A 21,195-nucleotide genomic window follows, 5' to 3' on the forward strand; every position below is an offset into this window, starting at 1 on the left:
ATCCCCGGCCAATAGAATCGGGCCATTATCCGGGTGAGTGTCTTATCCTGCCCGAGATGTCCAGCCATGGGATTAAAGTGAGCCGCCTGGAATACCAATTCCCGGCGGCTCTTTGGAATTAACAACTGGGTGACTCGCTCTTTCGTCTGAGTGTCCTGCGTCACTCGGTATAACCTATCCTTCAAAATGGAAAAATAGGGGAAGGACGGGATGGCGTTCGGCTGGAGCGTTTGACCATCGATTACTCTCACTTGGTCAAACGCGTGTCGCAGAGTCTCGTCTCGCGATTGTTCCAGGGGGAAATCCGCGAGGGATTCCCCAATAGAAAGAGGAGGGGCCGGGGGCTCCTCACTCTGTCGCGGAGATGACGTAGACGGCTCTGCGACCTCAGCTCCAGCCAAAGCGACACCGGGACCCTCCCCTATCAACCGGCAGGACCCACTCTTTACTAGGCGTGCCATCAAACCCCGAAATCCCGGCCAATCAGTCCCCAAGATCAAAGAGTGGGTAAGGCGAGGATTAACCGCCGCCTTCACTATTGATTTTTCCCCTCTGAAATGTATGTGGACCGACACCAACGGGTAGCTGTGAATATCCCCGTGCACACACAACACCTTCACCCCTTGTGCTCCCCCCAATGCCTCGTCTTGCACCAGGCTTTGGCGGATCGAGGTCTGATTGCAGCCTGAATCCACCAATGCCTGATATGTAGCCCCTTGTACACTTACCGGTATGCGATACGCTCCGGCCCGATCGAGGGCAGCCTCTGGCGCGTCGGGGATCTGCACCACCGCCCCCACCTCCATCGCTGCACACTGTTGCTGCAGGTGGCCCGGTTCCCCGCAGCGCCAGCAAACCGGCCCGGGCCTTCCCTCTGCAGCTGTGTTCTGAGGCTCACTCACCTGAGGGGGGGGAGAGACAGACACAGAAGGGAGAAACGGGAGGACACCACGGGTGCGGCGGGCCGGCTGGGGTGGAGCCGGCTCCCGCCTCCGTGGTGGGGGAATGGGGCGAGGACGGGACACGGGAGGAGGGGGGGGAGAAAGAGAGAGAGAAGAGGAGAGAGAAGACGATGTCGTTGGTTGTCCTGCCGCCGGAACAGCCTCCAGATGATCCTCCGCCAGTCCTACGGCCTGATCCAGCGATGCCGGGCAGTGGCACTGGACCCACTCCGCGGTTCCGGCTGGTAAGCGGGCGATGAACTGTTCCAGCGCCACCTGATTGATGATTCCCTCGGCGTCGCGATCTTTGGCCCTCAGCCACCGCCAGCAGGCGTCCCGGAGCTGCTGGCCAAACGCGAACAGGCTGCCGACTTCCTCCATCCGCAGCGCGCGGAAGCGCTGGCGCTGCTGCTCCGGCGTGCGCCCCACGCGCTGGAGGACAGCCCGGCGAAGGTCAGCGTAGGCCAGCCGGCGATCGGCGGGGAGCTGTAGTGCGGCTAGCTGCGCCTCTCCCGTCAGGAGGGGGAGGAGGCGCGCCGCGCGCTGCTCCATCGGCCATCCCGAGGCTTCGGCGACCTGCTCGAACAACGTGATGAAAGCCTCGGGGTCGTCCTGTGGGCCCATCTTGGTTAAGGTGAGGGGAGACGGGCCCACGGCCGGGGCACTGGTGGACCCCGCCGATGCGAGGAGACGCTGGAACGCCTCTCGATCTTCCTGCTGAGCCAGCACCAGGGCTTCGAAGCGGCGCTCCTGCTCCTTCCGGAGCGTGACGAGTGCCTGGTGCTGGCTCTGCTGAGCCATGGCGAGGGTGTGGACCAAGTCCACGAACGGGGAGGATTCCATGGGGCTGCAGGACTGATGCGCCACCTTTTCCCGGGTTTCGGCACCACTGTAGCGAGAATCGCGTGTGGGTGGAGCACAGAGGACGGCAGGACAGAGTAAAATTCAATCACTTTTTTATTTGCTCTTTTCAGACGCATACACCACTCTCTCAGCCACGCACACAGACACACACACACACACAAGTCGTCTGGCTGGGGAGAGAGCTCCCTTCCGCTCTCCCTCTCCCTCCTTAAGTAGAGGGCGGTTTACTGGGGAAAACACACACAAACACAGGTTAATTACCCTCAGGTGTAGCGATTCTGCCACTTACCTTCCCCGACTCCGCCCTCCTGTCACAGACCGGCGCTTGACCACGCCCCCGCTGCCACAGACAGTTTTCCCCCAAATGCCTGGTGTTTAGAGTTTGAATGAATCTCCACACGCTGTTCATCCTGCATTGTTTCATTTCCCTCCCCATATATTTCCTTGTTAGGATGCAGTGCAAAGCACAGCAACCTATGGGCTCCCCTAGGGGAGCCCATAGGTTGCAGTGCAAAGCACTGCAACTATTGTTCTTCTACGTATTTCTTCTTCTTCTTATTAGGATGCAGTGCTGCAGCACAGCAACCTTTGGGCTCCCCTAGGGGAGCCCATAGGTTGCAGTGCAAAGCACTGCAACTATTGTTCTTCTACGTATTTCTACTTCTTCTTATTAGGATGCAGTGCAAAGCACAGCAACCTTTGGGCTCCCCTAGGGGAGCCCATAGGTTGCAGTGCAAAGCACTGCAACTATTGTTCTTCTACGTGTTTCTTCTTCTTCTTCTTCTTCTTCTTATATTTATTATTCCTATGCAAATTTCGATTTCAAATAACTCAATAACCGTACGTCGCACACAGACAAACAATATATCAAAACGTGCGGCTCGATTGGACTCGCTATGCTATTACTTTTCTCTATAGAATACAATTTTTTCGCGACGTAGTCGCGAAAAAAATCACCCAAAAACCCCCCATTCATTTCTATGGAATTAATTGAAAAAAAAGCACTTTTTCAACGTTTTTCAAACGTCCGCTGCTCTGGCATGCTTTCATCTACAGACGTGATTCAAACTCTAAAACGTAGGAAAACTTCTCCTCTGTGGATCTGGCATTCAACTTTTCTGCTAGGTTCTACACTTTCGGATCAGGCCCGGCTCAAACGCCATGTGGGTTCCGGGAGAAAATCCGGCTTTTGAATGGGTGTCTATTGCATTACACACCAGTGGACCTCGTTAAGTCAGAGTGGAGAGAGGTTGAAAAAAAAGGTCAAACTTTCTCACTTAAACTGTGTTTTCAGCCACAAATTTCACTCTACAGACATGATTTTCTCAAAAGTAGTAGTAAAACTTGTCCTGATTCACACAATGTGTCTACCTAAACAATAGGATTTACAGTTTTTGAATGAGAAGCCTCAAACTGAGAAGAGGGCAGCCGACAGGCCTCATTGACACCCATTATAAACGTGAAAGAAAAGTCACTCACTTTTAACTCGTTCTAGTGTCGTCATTTTTAACACTACAGACAAAAAATTACATCAGTTGATTCAGGAGACCCTTCTAGCGCTCACTGTGAAAGACTTTTGTGAATAGCTGCTTTTGTTGACAAGTTATTTGTCGTTGTTCGAGGCCTGGTCCTTAGCAAAATACAGCAGACACCTGACAAAATCTTGTGTGTGTGTCTTAACCTGCTCAGGCCCGTCACCATGCCGACTGGCTTCAGTAAGCGAGCACAGAGGGGAGGGGGGCAGCTGTCTCAAGCACACACATAAATCATGGCATTGTAGCTTCATAGCAGGTCACACAACCGTACGTCGCACACAGACAAACAATATATCAAAATGTGCGGCTTGATCGGACTCGCTATGCTATTACTTTTCTCTACAGAATACGATTTTTTCGCGACGCAGTCGCGAAAAAATTGTCGAAAAAACCCCCATTCATTTCTATGGAATTAATTGAAAAAAAGCACTTTTTCAACGTTTTTCAAACGTCCGCTGCTCTGGCATGCTTTCACCTAGAGACATGATTCAAACTCTAAAACGTAGGAAAACTTCTCCTCTGTGGATCTGGCATTCAACTTTTCTGCTAGGTTCTACACTTTCGGATCAGTCCCGGCTCAAACGCCATGTGGGTTCCGGGAGAAAATCCGGCTTAATGAATGGGTGTCTATTGCGTTACACACCAGTGCAGCTCGTTATGGTCCTATACACAACTTTACCAATATAAAAGATTACCAGGACTACAAAAATGCAGAAAAATAGGAGTACAGAGGGGAGGAGCTGCTTTCTCTCTCTCTCTCTCTCTCAAACAATGGTTAGGTCATGGTATGATTTCATAGTCGCCAAAATTTCATCATCCCATCATACAGATGGATGATATGTTAAATATTAAGTTATTACTGAAAAACTATTGATTAAAAAAACAAAGACACTGCGAAATGGTCCTATAAACAACTTTACCAATATAAAAGATTACCAGGACTACAAAAATGCAGAAAAATAGGAGTAGAGAGGGGAGGGGCTGCTCTCTCTCTCTCTGGCGTCTCTCTTTCTCTCTGGCATCGCCAAAATTTCATAGTCGCCAAAATTTCATCATCCCATCATACAGATGGATGATATGTTAAATATTAAGTTATTACTGAAAAACTATTGATTAACAAAACAAAGACACTGCGAAATGGTCCTATAAACAACTTTACCAATATAAAAGATTACCAGGACTACAAAAATGCAGAAAAATAGGAGCAGAGAGGGGAGGGGCTGCTCTCTCTCTCTCAAACAATGCTTAGGTCATGGTATGATGAAATTTTGCTCTAGTGTCCTTATTTTTAACACTACAGACAAAAAAATACATAATTTTATTCAGGAGACCCTTCTAGCGCTCACTGTGAAAGAATTTTGTGAATAGCTGCTTCTGTTGTCGAGTTATTTGTCATTGTGCGAGGCCTGGTCCTTCATAATAAACAGTAGAAAACTCCAGACCTTGTTTGTCTTGGCTCACTGACACCCATTATAAAAGTGACAGACAAAAGTCTCTCATTTTTAACACTACAGACAAAAAATTACATCAGTCTATTCAGGAGACCCTTCTAGTGCTCACTGTGAAAGAATTTTGTGAATTTCTTTTTTTTTGTGAAAAAAAAAAACAGCCTCGGTCGGCATGACACTTCACCTTAGCCGCCCACTTTATTAGGAACACTTCTGTTCGTACATACAAACTACAAACACTCTTCTTAGAGTTTAGAGTTTATTTTATTTTTAAAAGGGACAGTGCACAAATTAAACATTATCCTTGTGGTAAGGACAGATGTCTGTCCCAGGTTATAGCAGTACATGCTAATTTCCGCCTGTAGTCACTTTGTTTATACTCTTGAATAGCTCTTCTTCATGACGGCTGCTGTCTCAAGCACACACATAATCATTGCATTGAAACATCATTGCAGGTCACACATTCACGGCCAGCAAACATGCGTGACCGAATTGCTTCACACACTGCATCCTCTCACAATTTCCCCCGGGGAATTGTCCGGTCTAGTTTACATTCTTATGTGTGTTTTGTAATGATTTTGTGTCTTATAATGCATCTTTGTTATTAAGTCTGAGCCTTATTAGGATGCAGTGCTGCAGCACAGCAACCTATGGGCTCCCCTAGGGGAGCCCACAGGTTGCAGTGCAAAGCACTGCAACTATTGTTCTTCTACGTATTTCTTCTTCTTCTTCTTAATCTTCTTATTCCTATGCAAATTTCGATTTCGAATAACTCAATAACTGTACGTCGCACACAGACAAACAATATATCAAAACGTGCGGCTCGATCGGACTCGCTATGCTATTACTTTTCTCTACAGAATAAAAAAAAAACATTCATTTCTATGGAATTAATTGAAAAAAAAGCACTTTTTCAACGTTTTTCAAACGTCCACTGCTCTGGCATGCTTTCACCTAGAGACGTGATTCAAACTCTAAAACGTAGGAAAACTTCTCCTCTGTGGATCTGGCATTCAACTTTTCTGCTAGGTTCTACACTTTCGGATCAGTCCCGGCTCAAACGCCATGTGGGTTCCGGGAGAAAATCCGGCTTTTGAATGGGTGTCTATTGCGTTACACACCAGTGAAGCTCGTTAACTTAGAGTGGAGAGAGGCTGAAAAAAAAGGTCAAACTTTCTCACTTAAACTGTGTTTTCAGCCACAAATTTCACTCTACAGACATGATTTTCTCAAAAGTAGTAGTAAAACTTGTCCTGATTCACACAATGTGTCTACCTAAACGATAGGATTTACAGTTTTTGAGTGACAAGCCTCCAACTGAGAAGAGGGCAGCCGAGACGCCTCATTGACACCCATTATAAACGTGACAGAAAAGTCACTCATTTTTAACTCGCTCTAGTGTCGTCATTTTTAACACTACAGACAAAAAATTACATCAGTCTATTCAGGAGACCCTTCTAGTGCTCACTGTGAAAGAATTTTGTGAATTTCTTTTTTTTTGTGAAAAAAAAAACAGCCTCGGTCGGCATGACACTTCACCTTAGCCGCCCACTTTATTAGGAACACTTCTGTTCGTACATACAAACTACAAACACTCTTCTTAGAGTTTAGAGTTTATTTTATTTTTAAAAGGGACAGTGCACAAATTAAACATTATCCTTGTGGTAAGGACAGATGTCTGTCCCAGGTTATAGCAGTACATGCTAATTTCCGCCTGTAGTCACTTTGTTTATACTCTTGAATAGCTCTTCTTCATGACGGCTGCTGTCTCAATCACACACATAATCATTGCATTGAAACATCATTGCAGGTCACACATTCACGGCCAGCGAACATGCGTGACCGAATTGCTTCACGCACTGCATCCTCTCACAATTTCCCCCGGGGAATTGTCCGGTCTAGTTGTTATTGTTACTATGATTCCATGTTTGGTATTTCCTGCTTTAGACACTTGCTAGTGGTTTTGGTTTTATGATTCGGTGATAGATGATCCCAGTTTGTGATTCCAGGATTGCCCACAAATAAACACCACACTGATTTCACACACTTGTGTCCTGCTGCTCCTCATCATCACACGTTACATCCACGAGAGATAAAAATAATGAATGATTAAGTCTATAGACAAGTCTTAAGTGTCTTCATGAGCTGATCTGAGGTCAGGTAAGAACTGATAATCACTTTTTTTTTATAATAGCAGGTTTGTTCTGCGACTACGTCATCATAATGTCGCAGTTTCCATACTGAGTTTAGCGACTGGAGATAATGAGAAAGAAACAACAAAAACACCAGAGCGTCAGTGACACAATAGGTCATACGGCCATACAATGAGAAACCAGACTCGTTTATAATTAGCCAAATTGCACTTCGTGAGAACAGTTAGAACAATTTGGTCTTCCAAACAAAATCAGAATCAAAATCCATTGAAAACTCAAGGAGTAGCGATTTTTGTGAATTGTGGATGGATGCCGGACGCCGTGTGATAGTAATAACTCAGTGCCATACAGCTGGTGAGCTAAAAATTGACTACACAGGGCTGGACTTCTGCATCATCATAGACAGCAATACTTATTTATATATACAGTATATATACACACTGCTGTGTGCAAAAGTCTTAAGCACATGTAAAGAAATGCTGTCGACCAAAAATGGCTTAAAAAATAGTGAAATGAAATGTTTCGCCATTAAAAAAATACTGTAAACAGTAATCAGTAAGCCATAATAAATGAAACAAAGTCAGTATTTGGTGTGAGACGACACCATAGTAGTCTGAGGTCCAGTGAGGTCAGTTTTATGCAGAAATGAGCTGTAGGTTTTCCTGAGCATCTTACAGAACCAGCCACAGTTCTTCTGGACACTTTGACTGTCACACTCACTTCTTCATTTTACACCAAAACCCAGCAGCCTTCATTATGTTTTCTTTTTTAATGTGAAAAAAGTTCTCTCTTAAGGAATATGCTGCTCAGATATAAACAAACATTTTTTCTCATCTCATCTCATTATCTGTAGCCGCTTTATCCTGTTCTACAGGGTCGCAGGCAAGCTGGATCCTATCCCAGCTGACTACGGGCGAAAGGCGGGATACACCCTGGACAAGTCGCCAGGTCATCACAGGGCTGACACATAGACACAGACAACCATTCACACTCACATTCACACCTACGCTCAATTTAGAGTCACCAGTTAACCTAACCTGCATGTCTTTGGACTGTGGGGGAAACCGGAGCACCCGGAGGAAACCCACGCGGACACGGGGAGAACATGCAAACTCCGCACAGAAAGGCCCTCACCGGCCACGGGGCTCGAACCCGGACCTTCTTGCTGTGAGGCGACAGCGCTAACCACTACACCACCGTGCCACCCCACATTTTTTTCTGTAACATTTAATTTTGTGCTGGAAAAAAGTGAACGTATGGAACTCTAAAATGTTTCTGTAATGTTTTGACTCGATAATGAATGTAGAAGTCATAAAACAGAAATCTATAACAAAGTTTGTATGAAATAAATGGATGGGGGGCTGAGACTTTTGCAATTAATAATCTGTTTTAATTTGGGAAAGATGAAAAATGTTCCTGTGGTCGTGAATCAAACTGAAAAGATTTGGAATAATGTTAATTAGAGAAGAAGACTTTCCTGAGGCAACTTTCTTGCTTTTCTCTTCACAAACTCATCGACCAAATCATCAAAGTCCAGCTCTTTAAAATCTCCAACTTCATGCCTGGCAGTGCTGAATGTCGAGTCTGTTTCTTTGGCTCATTTTATTTCATTTTAATGTGAACCCTTTATGAAAAATGAATGCTATACATGTTTTTGTTGTTGTTTTTTTATTTTATCTGTTTATCTAGCTCCAGTTAAAACCATTCAGGAGCTAACAGACTGTTTGTTAGTTACACATTCAGACCAGTAATATTGATGAATGATTTCAGATTCTGTGATCGGTGTTCTGTGATACGTAGCATCATCATCAATCCCTGTAATCATCTCATCTCATCTCATTATCTGTAGCCGCTTTATCCTTCTACAGGGTCGCAGGCAAGCTGGAGCCTATCCCAGCTGACTACGGGCGAAAGGCGGGGTACACCCTGGACAAGTCGCCAGGTCATCACAGGGCTGACACATAGACACAGACAACCATTCACACTCACATTCACACCTACGCTCAATTTAGAGTCACCAGTTAACCTAACCTGCATGTCTTTGGACTGTGGGGGAAACCGGAGCACCCGGAGGAAACCCACGCGGACACGGGGAGAACATGCAAACTCCACACAGAAAGGCCCTCGCCGGCCACGGGGCTCGAACCCGGACCTTCTTGCTGTGAGACGACAGTGCTAACCACTACACCACTGTGCCGCAAGAAAGTCCGGGTTCGAGCCCCGTGGCCGTCGAGGGCCTTTCTGTGCGGAGTTTGCATGTTCTCCCCGTGTCCGCGTGGGTTTCCTCCGGGTGCTCCGGTTTCCCCCACAGTCCAAAGACATGCAGGTTAGGTTAACTGGTGACTCTAAATTGAGCGTAGGTGTGAATGTGAGTGTGAATGGTTGTCTGTGTCTATGTGTCAGCCCTGTGATGACCTGGCGACTTGTCCAGGGTGAACCCCGCCTTTCGCCCGTAGTCAGCTGGGATAGGCTCCAGCTCGCCTGCGACCCTGTAGAACAGGATAAAGCGGCTACAGATAATGAGATGAGATGAGAATAATAATAATAATAATAATAATAATAATAATAATAATAATAACATTTATGGCCATATTGATTTCAATAACTTGAACTTTAATGAACTGCTTTATGAAATAAAGAGCAGTCGTACAGTACCTGTGTGAAGTGGACAGCCCGAGTGCTGACAGCACACACACATCTGCAGGCCTCAGTGAGTGAACTGTCTCACACACACACACACACACACACACACACACACACACACACACACTCAGGTTTACTGCCGACTCACTTTATGTGACCCAATCCGTGCTATCAAGCTGAGCAATTATGGGTTAAAATGTACACTGAATAATCTTTATGGGTGAAGTTTCTGAGTTATATAAGTGTGGAAAAAAAGTTTAAACTCTTGACTCACCGAAGGAAGGAAGAGAAGGTGAAGGGTTCGACTGGGCATGATTCAAAGCCAACTCACTGCTAGAGTCTGGAAATAAACCAAACAATGAGTCATGAGTGATGAAAATAATATTTCTATATAAATTATTTTAATGCAGACATGTTACCTGACATTAATCTGACAAAAACACACAAACCCAGCATGCATACTTTAATACTTTAACCTGCAGAGTGAAACTGAGCATCCATACTTTACTGCTTTAACCACGGGACTCAAACTAAGCATGCATACTTTACTGCTTTAATGACAGGACTCAAACTATTTATGTATCCTATTTTAATTCAAGGAATTTAACCATCCATACTTGATTATGCTCACTAAAAGGATTCTAACAGAGCATAAATACTTCACTCAGTTAACTCAAAACAAAACAAACCGACCATGCACATTTCACTATTTTACTTCAAAGAGTCTAACTGACCATGCATACAGTGGTGCTTGGAAGTTTGTGAACCCTTTAGAATTTTCTATATTTCTGCATAAATATGACCTAAAACATCATCAGATTTTCACACAAGTCCTAAAAGTAGATAAAGAGAACCCAGTTAAACAAATGAGACAAAAATATTATACTTAGTCATTTATTTATTGAGGAAAATGATCCAATATTACATATCTGTGAGTGGCAAAAGTATGTGAACCTCTAGGATTAGCAGTTAATTTGAAGGTGAAATTAGAGTCAGGTGTTTTCAATCAATGGGATGACAATCAGGTGTGAGTGGGCACCCTGTTTTATTTAAAGAACAGGGATCTATCAAAGTCTGATCTTCACAACACATGTTTGTGGAAGTGTATCATGGCACAAACAAAGGAGATTTCTGAGGACCTCAGAAAAAGCGTTGTTGATGCTCATCAGGCTGGAAAAGGTTACAAAACCATCTCTAAAGAGTTTGGACTCCACCAATCCACAGTCAGACAGATTGTGTACAAATGGAGGAAATTCAAGACCATTGTTACCCTCCCCAGGAGTGGTCGACCAACAAAGATCACTCCAAGAGCAAGGTATGTAATAGTCGGCGAGGTCACAAAGGACCCCAAGGTAACTTCTAAGCCAGTGTTTCCCAACCACTGTGCCGCGGCACATTAGTGTACCATGAGAGATCATCAGGTGTACCATGGGACATTATCCAATTTCACTTAACTGTTCCGAAAATTTATAATAATTTGTCTTCGTTCATCTATGCCAGCGACATATAGTGACCGGCAGAACAATTAAATACTCTTCCAATAGATGGCAGCAGGTAGCTAATTAACCTGTGTATCTACCTGTTGCCATTCAAACAATAGAATTAGTAATGCTTTGAGTGTGACAGCGGTGATAGCGATAGCAGGGATGAGAGTTTTCCGCTTTTCGGCGGATTTCCGCTTTTTCTGAGTAAAAATTGACCTTTTTATATTATGCCAAATCCGTTGAGATTTTTTTTTCATTTATTGAGGGGGTTGGGGTATGTTCCTTCGTGATACTCAAGTGTAATTCATTCCTACGACGATGTTACATGTTTACATTTTCGCCATCTTTAGTCTCGCTAAGTCTCGTGGTAGAATACGTGTTATCTACAATGTAATTGGCCAAAACATCGATGGCGAGATCATGATAGCCAATCATAACAGTTCTTACAAAAGAGAGGACTGACAAGCTTTTGTCTTTGGCCAAAAATCTGAAGAAGTCGAAATGATCAAATGAAAATGAGAAGTGACTGTGAACTATAAATAATTGTATAAAGTGCACATAGACATTATCCCATAAACTTAGCATTTGTTTGATTTAATACATTGAACATGTACATGATAGTCAGTAAATCTGAATTAATGCTGACAGTTTTGAAAACTTAAATATTTCAAAAGACTTTTTGAAGAAATCATATGCAACTAATGAGGACATAGGGAGAAAAGGTCAGTCATCCTCAGAAATTTTATTTAATATATGAACATTTTGATATAGAACTTAAGTTTAATGTGAATTTAGTTTGTCATTTTTGTTGATCATAAATTATAACCATACCCTTGAATGTAGAATGTGATTTTATTTTGAATTCAAACAGTACTCCTATTGATTTGAAACATATTTTCATGTAAATATATAAAAAAGACAACAGAGATTTTTTATCTACTACAGCTCAGATTGCAGGAAAAGTGGTTTGTAAGGCCTTATTTTTCAAAAATTTTCCAGGGGGTATCCCTCCCAGACCCCCCGTTGGCTTTATATATACAGTATATATATATATATATATATATATATATATATATATATATATATATACACACATTTTTGTGATATTTTTGTTTGGTGGTGTGCCGTGGGATTTTTCAAATGTAAAATATGTGCCGTGGCTCAAGAAAGGTTGGGAAACACTGTTCTAAGCAACCGAAGGCCCTTCTCACATTGGCTAATGTTAATGTTCATGAGTCCACCATCAGGAGAACACTGAACAACAATGGTGTGCATGGCAGGGTTCCAAGGAGAAAGCCACTGCTCTCCAAAAAGAACATTGCTGCTCGTCTGCAGTTTGCTAAAGATCACGTGGACAAGCCAGAAGGCTATTGGAAAAATGTTTTGTGGATGGATGAGACCAAAATAGAACTTTTTGGTTTAAATGAGAAGCGTTATGTTTGGAGAAAGGAAAACACTGCATTCCAGCATAAGAACCTTATCCCATCTGTGAAACATGGTGGTGGTAGCATCATGGTTTGGGCCTGTTTTGCTGCATCTGGGCCAGGACGGCTTGCCATCATTGATGGAACAATGAATTCTGAATTATACCAGCGAATTCTAAAGGAAAATGTCAGAACATTTGTCCATGAACTGAATCTCAAGAGAAGGTGGGTCATGCAGCAAAACAACGACCCTAAGCACACAAGTCGTTCTACCAAAGAATGGTTAAAGGAGAATAAAGTGAATGTTTTGGAATGGCCAAGTCAAAGTCCTGACCTTAATCCAATGGAAATGTTGTGGAAGGACCTGAAGTGAGCAGTTCATGTGAGGAAACCCACCAACATCCCAGAGTTGAAGCTGTTCTGTATGGAGGAACGGGCTAAAATTCCTCCAAGCCGGTGTGCAGGACTGATCAACAGTTACCGCAAACGTTTAGTTGCAGTTATTGCTGCACAAGGGGGTCACACCAGATACTGAAAGCAAAGGTTCACATACTCTTGCCACTCATAGATATGTAATATTGCATAATTTTCCTCAATAAATAAATGACCAAGTATAATATTTTTGTCTCATTTGTTTAACTGGGTTCTCTTTATCTACTTTTAGGACTTGTGTGAAAATCTGATGATGTTTTAGGTCATATTTATGCAGAAATATAGAAAATTCTAAAGAGTTCACAAACTTTCAAGCACCACTGTACTTGACTGGACTAACCTACGGACTGAAACGTAGGTATTTCACCTCCTTATCTCTCATCTCTAATCAGTTTTAAACACACTGCTGTTAATAACAGGTCTCAGGATTCCCTCCATTTAAATCCTCCACATGTAAATAAAGAGCTCGGTAAATCACACTTTACACTTTACGTTTCTTTTAAACCCAGAATCCTGCAACAGTCTCAGAAATAATCTCAGTTCACGAATTTACATCTAAAATCTTTTTAAAACTTTGATCTTTGTAATGATGTTTGTCCGTTTTATTTGTATGAAGTTGAAACACATGTCCATGTGTTGAGTACGTTATAGGATGTGCTATGGTGACGTTGATGAGTTCATTTATTTTATATGTTTTATTGTCACTCTTAAAAAATATCATCTGTGTGTTAATTCAAAGAATCAGACTGAGCATGCATACTAAAAAATAAGAAGTTGGAAAGTAATCTTTTTAAATACATATTTGACAACAACATAAGTTCAGTGAATTCTACTGAATAAATTCCATAATAATAATAATAATAATAATAATAATAATAATAATAATAATAATGACATGAAATTAAATATTCAGGTTATTTTGGCTGTTGCTTGATTTCATTCAGGAGGATTTCGATGGCCATGATGAACCTCATCACCTTTATTTCTCTCAGATGAAGATATAAAATAAGTAAAAGCAGTGGTGAGCGTTGAACATGTGATGTTCTGAAGTACCTGAGTGAGCAGAGGACAGAAACATCAGGACGAGCAGATGAGCAGAGATGGCTGAGACTCGAGTTCCCATGATGGAGTAATTTTTCTTTTTACACCCTCACCTCTGCCACTCACACACACACACTGACACTCACACACACCACAGTCTCATTATAAACCACGGTAACTTTTGGAACCACCTCCCATATGAGTGCGTGCATGTGTGTGTGTGTGGGTGTGTGTGAGGGAGAGAGAGAGAAGCAACAGAAAGCTGTTACACTTTGAACACTTTTGTAAATATGTAATGATAGTAACTGAGGCATTTTATAGCACCGCTTTTACACCATTAACCCTTTGATGCAAAACATATGCACACCGCTTCTAATGCACAACATGGGTCAAAAATGACCCGCATTCATTTTCCAGGTTATTTCATGCTGACTGAGTTTTTCTTTGATCTATCTTTTGAAATCAATTCATTTTATGATTGAATATTCCAAGTATTCTTTAAATATCTTGTTTTTAATTACCACAAATCATTAATTACATTTTTTCTTTCCTACTTTATGAACAAAAATACTTTTTATATTACTACACAATTATTACATGGACATAGACGGCTCTGTTACAGCTGCTCCCGCCAATGCCACTCTGGGACCTCCCCCCGCTGAACTATGGCAGGCCCCACTCTTCACTAAATGCGTCATTAACTCCTGAAATCCCGGCCAATCAGTCCCCAAAATTATCGAGTGGGTAAGGCAAGGATTAACCGCTGCCTTTACTCTAAATTTTTCCCCTTGAAATAGAATGTGGACCGACACTAAAGGGTAGTTGCACACAGAACACCTTCACCAACTGTGCTTTTCCCAATGCCTTGTCTTGCACCAGGCTTTGGTGGATTGAGGTCTGATTACAGCCGGAGTCCACAAAAGCCTGATACATATCCCCTTGGATACTCACCGGTATGCGATACGCTCCAGCCTGATCGAGGGCGGTCCCTGGCGCATCGGGGATTCGGACCACCGCGCCCACCTCCATCGCTGAGCACTGATGCTGGAGGTGCCCTGGTTCCCCGCAGTGCCAACCTACCGGCCCAGGCTCTCTCCCTGCATCAGTGTTCCGGAGCTCACTCACCTGAGGGCGGGGAAGACACAGACAAGGAAGTAGGAAATGGTCGGACACCGTGGGTGTGGCGGGCCGGCTGGGGTGGAGCCGGCCCCCGCCTCCGTGGTGGGGGAATGGGGGGAGGACAAGGAACAGAGGGAGAGAGAGAGAGAGAGAGAGAGAGAGAGAAGAGAGGGGAGAAGGGGAGACACGCTGTCCTGCCATCAGAATGACCGCCATATGGTCCTCTGCCAGCTTGATGGCCTGATCCAGCGACGCCGGGCGATGGCACTGGACCCACTCCACTGTTCCTTCTGGAAGTCGGGCAACGAATTGTTCCCGCACCACCAGATTGATGATTCCCTCGGCATCGTGGTTGTCGGCCCTCAGCCACCGCCGGCAGGCATCCTGGAGTTGCTGGCCAAATGCGAACGGCCGGCCGACCTCCTCCAGGCACAGCGTGCGGAAGCGCTGCCGTTGCTGTTCCGGGGTGCGACCAACACGTTGGAGGACGGCCCTGCGGAGGTCCGTGTAGACCAGCTGTCTGTCAGTGGGGAGCTGTAGCGTGGCCAGCTGCACCTCACCTGTTAGCAGGGGGAGGAGGCGCACTGCGCGCTGTTCCACCGGCCAACCCCATGCCTCTGCTGCCTGCTCAAAAAGAGTGAGGAAGGCTTCGGGGTCATCATGTGGACCCATCTTCATTAGGGTGAGGTGGGGAGGGTCCACGGTGGTGGTGATCGGGGCCCCCGCAGACGCGAGCAGGTGCCAGAACACCTGGCGATCTTCCTGTTGTGCCAGCACCAGGACTTGGAAACCATTGTTCCTGCTCCTTCTGGAGGGCGATCAGCGCCTGGTGCTGCCTCCATTCACAGACCGATGCTTGGCTACGCCCCTGCTGCCACAGTTACCTCTGGGTGATATTATTCGTAAACATTATATTAGTTTCCACTGTTATGCTGATGACACACAGTTGTATCTCATCTCATCTCATCTCATTATCTCTAGCCGCTTTATCCTGTTCTACAGGGTCGCAGGCAAGCTGGAGCCTATCCCAGCTGACTACGGGCGAAAGGCAGGGTACACCCTGGACAAGTCGCCAGGTCATCACAGGGCTGACACATAGACACAGACAACCATTCACACTCACATTCACACCTACGGTCAATTTAGAGTCACCAGTTAACCTAACCTGCATGTCTTTGGACTGTGGGGGAAACTGGAGCACCCGGAGGAAACCCACGCGGACAGGGGGAGAAAATGCAAACTCCACTCAGAAAGGCCCTCGCCGGCCACAGGGCTCAAACCCGGACCTTCTTGCTGTGAGGCGACAGCGCTAACCACTACACCACCATGCCACACAGTTGTATGTTTCTGCAAAACCTGATGAGAGACACCAGCTTAATTGAATTGAGGAATGTGTGAAGGACATTGGACACTGGATGCTTATTAACTTCCTTCTGCTTAACTCTGACAAGACTGAAGTACTTGTACTTGTTAGGGGTGGTAGAGGTGTGGTGCGATAAGGATCCAAAAGTGGAACACAGAAAGTAATCCAATAAATAAGGTGATTTAATCCAGGAAAAAAGGGCGTGGCAAAAAGGTAAACAAACAGAACAAAAACACAAATGGCAAAAATAGTCCGGGTAAAAAGAGACAAAAAACTTGACAAAAACACGAGACAGGTAAGGGCAAAAATGCTAGAGCAAAAAACCATGAGCAAAAAAAAAGTGCTAGTGCAAAAAACCATGAACAAGAAAAAAAACCTTAGTGCAAAAAACCATGAAGTAGAAAAATAAACTAGAGAGAAAAACCATGAAACGCAATGAGGCACAGAAATGGCTAGAGTAGCAAAATGAGACTTTCTGGTGAAGTCAGAGTCTGAGAACAGTGTATTTATAAGCAGTGGTGAAAACCAGGAAGTGAATACAGGTGAGATGGAATTCCCGTCCTGGATCCGGATCGGCGATGGCGTGAGAGATCTGTAATCTCCGGAGTGGATGTCCAGGGTGGAGCATGACAGTACCTCCCCCTTCAACGAGCGCCTCCAGGTGCTTTAGGAAGAGCGTCGGGGTGTTACTGGTGGAAGTAAAGAACTAGAGACCAGAGGTTTAAGCTGTGACATGTGGAAAGTGGGGTGAATACGTCTCATGGTGAGTGGTGATGCCAGTCTGACGGAACATGGATTGATTACCTTGCTGATGAGGAAGGGTCGTAGGTATCTGGGGTCCAGCTTGTGGGAGACGGTTCTGAGCGGCAGATGGCACGTGGAGAGCATGACTCGCTGCCCCACCCGGTAGGTGGGTGCCTTAGAGCGGCATTTGTCGGCCTGCCTCTTGGATGCTAGGGCGAAGCAAATGAGTCTTCTCCGGGCCAATGCCCACTTCCTCCTGCAGCGGCGTATGAAGGTCTGGGCTGAGGGTACGGCGACCTCCTCCTCTTGGTTGGGGAAGAGTGGTGGTCGGTAACCTAGGGAGCACTGGAAGGGCGAGAGACCTGTGGCAGATGAAGGGAGAGTGTTGTGAGCGTACTCGACCCAAGGTAAGTACTTACTCCAAAAACTGGCATCCCTGGATGCCATGCACCTGAGTGCCACCTCCAAATCTTGGTTCGCCTGTTCTGCCTGGCCATTGGTTTGAGGATGGAACCCTGAGGAGAGACTACAGGAGGCCCCAGTGAGTTTGCAGAAGGCCCTCCAGAACTGCCCAGTGAACTGAGGACCCCGGTCGGAGACGATGTCAGTGGGGAGTCCATGTAGGCAGAAAATGTGAAGAATGAGTAATTCATTGGTTTCTTTACAGTGGTGCTTGAAAGTTTGTGAACTCTTTAGAATTTTCTATATTTCTGCATAAATATGACCTAAAACATCATCAGAATTTCACACAAGTCCTAAAAGTAGATAAAGAGAACCCAGCTAAACAAATGAGACAAAAATATTATACTTGGTCATTTATTTATTGAGGAAAATGATCCAATATTACATATCTGTGAGTGGCAAAAGTATGTGAACCTTTGCTTTCAGTATCTGGTGTGACCCCCTAGTGCAGCAATAACTGCAAATAAATGTTTGCGGTAACTGTTGATCAGTCCTGCACACCGGCTTGGAGGAATTTTAGTCCGATTCCTCCATACAGAACAGCTTCAACTCTGGGATGTTGGTGGGTTTCCTTACGTGAACTGCTCGCTTCAGGTCCTTCCACAACATTTCCATTGGATTAAGGTCAGGACTTTGACTTGGCCATTCCAAAACATTAACTTTCTTCTTCTTTAACCATTCTTTGGTAGAACGACTTGTGTGCTTAGGGTCGTTGTCTTGCTGCATGACCCACCTTCTCTTGAGATTCAGTTCATGGACAGATGTCCTGACATTTTCCTTTAGAATTCGTTGATATAATTCAGAATTCATTGTTCCATCAATGATGGCAAGCCGTCCTGGCCCAGATGCAGCAAAGCAGGCCCAAACCATGATACTACCACCACCATGTTTCACAGATGGGATAAGGTTCTGATGCTGGAATGCAGTGCTTTCCTTTCTCCAAACATAATGCTTCTCATTTAAACCAAAAAGTTCTATTTTGGTCTCATCCATCCACAAAACATTTTTCCAATAGCCTTCTGGCTTGTCCATGTGATCTTTAGCAAACTGCAGACGAGCAGCAATATTCTTTTTGGAGAGCAGTGGCTTTCTCCTTGCAACCCTGCTATGCACACCATTGTTGTTCAGTGTTCTCCTGATGGTGGACTCATGAACATTAACATTAGCCAATGTGAGAGAGGCCTTCAGTTGCTTAGAAGTTACCCTGGGGTCCTTTGTGACCCCACCAACTATTACACGCCTTGCTCTTGGAGTGATCTTTGTTGGTTGACCACTCCTGGGGAGGGTAACAATGGTCTTGAATTTCCTCCATTTGTACAGCATCTATCTGACTGTGGATCGGTGGAGTCCAGACTCTTTAGAGATGGTTTTGTAACCTTTTCCAGCCTGATGAGCATCAACAACGCTTTTTCTGAGGTCCTCAGAAATCTCCTTTGTTCGTGCCATGATAGACTTCCACAAACATATGTTGTGAAGATCAGACTTTGATAGATCCCTGTTCTTTAAATAAAACAGGGTGCCCACTCACACCTGATTGTCATCCCATTGATTGAAAACACCTGACTCTAATTTCACCTTCAGATTAACTGCTAATCCTAGAGGTTCACATACTTTTGCCACTCACAGATATGTAATATTGAATCATTTTCCTTGATAAATAAATGACCAAGTGTAATATTTTTGTCTCATTTGTTTAACTGGGTTCTCTTTATCTACTTTTAGGACTTGTCTGAAAATATGATGATGTTTTAGGTCATGTTTATGCAGAAATATAGAAAATTCTAAAGGGTTCACAAACTTTCAAGCACCACTGTAGCTGTGGGAAGCTTGGGCAGAGGGATGAAATGGACTGTCTTGGAGAACCGGTCAGTAACCATGAGGATACATGTGCTGCCACCTGACTTGGGGAGTCCTGTGACAAAGTCCAGGGCGATGTGAGACCAGGGTTGATGAGGAGTCAGAAGGGGTCTTAGTAAGCTGGCAGGGGGTCGATTGGCTGTCTTGTTCTGGGCACATGTGTCGCAGGCTGCCATGAACTCCTGGACGTCTTCCTTGATGGATGATCACCAGACCGCTGTTGGACGAAGGCCAGGGTTCGAGCAGCTCCTGGGTGACAAGCCAACTTGGAGCCATGATCCCACTGCAGCACCAGGGTTTGCACAGAACAGGGAACAAACAGAAGGTTAGGTGGTATGTTGCTTGAGTTACCTTCTTCAGGGTCCTGCTCCAGGGCCTTCTGCACTAATGTCTCCACCTCAAGTAGGGCGGCTCCCACCAGACAGCATAGAGGAAGGATGGTTTTGGGCGTACTAGACTCCTCCTGGCAGGCAGAGAATATTCTGGACAGGGCATCGGGTTTGCAGTTTTTGGAGCCTGAGTGGTAGGAAAGCGTGAATCGGAATCGGGAGAAGAAGAGAGACCATCGGGCTTGCCATGAGTTAAGGCGCTTGGTGGACTTAAGGTATTCTAGGTTTTTGTTGTAGCATTAGCCACATAAAGTTTTGATTATTAATCAGTAGCGTAAAATAGTATCTATTGTCTAAGACATTTATATTTCATATTAAAACGTCTATGTAAATTAATACATAGAAAGCCTGGCCAGGCGTTGAACGTTCTTCTGACTTCACTTTAAGAGATATGGGCGTTTACAAGAGAAATTCAGGGTGAGCATGAGCCTAGGAAGTCTATAGGGTTCTTCCCTGTCACTCACCCTGTCACTGTCACACGCACACACCTTCTCACTCCCTATCCTATGGCTACAGTCCCTTTAAATCACATGCTCGTTTTTTGAATGGAGACGCGGAAAGAGGAATGAATGGGGGTAGATGGAAGCCGGCGCACCAACATTCTGATATCCTCCAGAATTCTTTAATGGTCCGAAATAAATTGAATGCTACATGTTGATGGATTACTTTGTTCTTCTATGCCTTTTTTGAGGAATGTACTGTTGGACTTAAACTAAAATCTGAAGAGGTGAGATCGTTCCTTTTTTTTCCTATTTTTGCTGGCGGGATTGTTTTTTGTTTTTTGGAAAGCGCACGGGCAGTGCGCGGTTTTGGTTATACTGCTTACGCAGTGTTTGGACTAAAGCAGGGGTCGGCAACCCGCGGCTCCGGAGCCGCATGCGGCTCTTTCATCCTTATGCTGCGGCTCTGTGCGGCTTGGGGAAGTAAATTTTATAAGTATCCAATTAAAGTGCATTTTATTTTTATTAGTTCGTTTTTTATTGTAGTTCTAAATTGGAACATTATTGTGATCTTGAAATATTAAAATAAAATTATATAATTTTTTCGTCTCTCAATATATGCGTCACTCATGGAAGCCGGTCGCCTGTATACCCGCCAAAACGCTGTGCATCTATCGACACTTTCAACCCCAGGTAGGCTAAGCAGGGCTCGAAATTCATATTTTTTCACCAGCCAGCCGGACTAGTTACCTTCCAAAGCAACTCGCCAAAATTTGTTCATGTATGAATTTTACTTCTGTCAAAAATAACACAAAAGAGAGTAGTTACCATTGTTCATGACTAATGTGCATTTATT

General features: G+C 44.5%; 1 protein-coding gene across 1 annotated transcript in view; it reads right to left on the minus strand.

The window, feature by feature from the left end:
- plb1 (phospholipase B1) overlaps positions 1-17,335 on the minus strand; it is a 120,915-nt gene extending 103,580 nt beyond the window's left edge. The window contains exons 1-2 of the mRNA XM_060934831.1: positions 17,252-17,335; positions 17,084-17,153 (exon numbers count right to left, since the gene is read on the minus strand). Of these exons, the coding sequence (XP_060790814.1) occupies positions 17,084-17,153; positions 17,252-17,335 (154 nt within the window). The remainder of the gene's footprint in view (positions 1-17,083; positions 17,154-17,251) is intronic.
- Between the last annotated feature and the right edge of the window lie 3,860 nt (positions 17,336-21,195).

The sequence above is a fragment of the Neoarius graeffei genome, chromosome 11 (genome assembly GCF_027579695.1).
Source record: "Neoarius graeffei isolate fNeoGra1 chromosome 11, fNeoGra1.pri, whole genome shotgun sequence".
NCBI classification, from domain to species: Eukaryota; Metazoa; Chordata; class Actinopteri; order Siluriformes; family Ariidae; genus Neoarius; species Neoarius graeffei.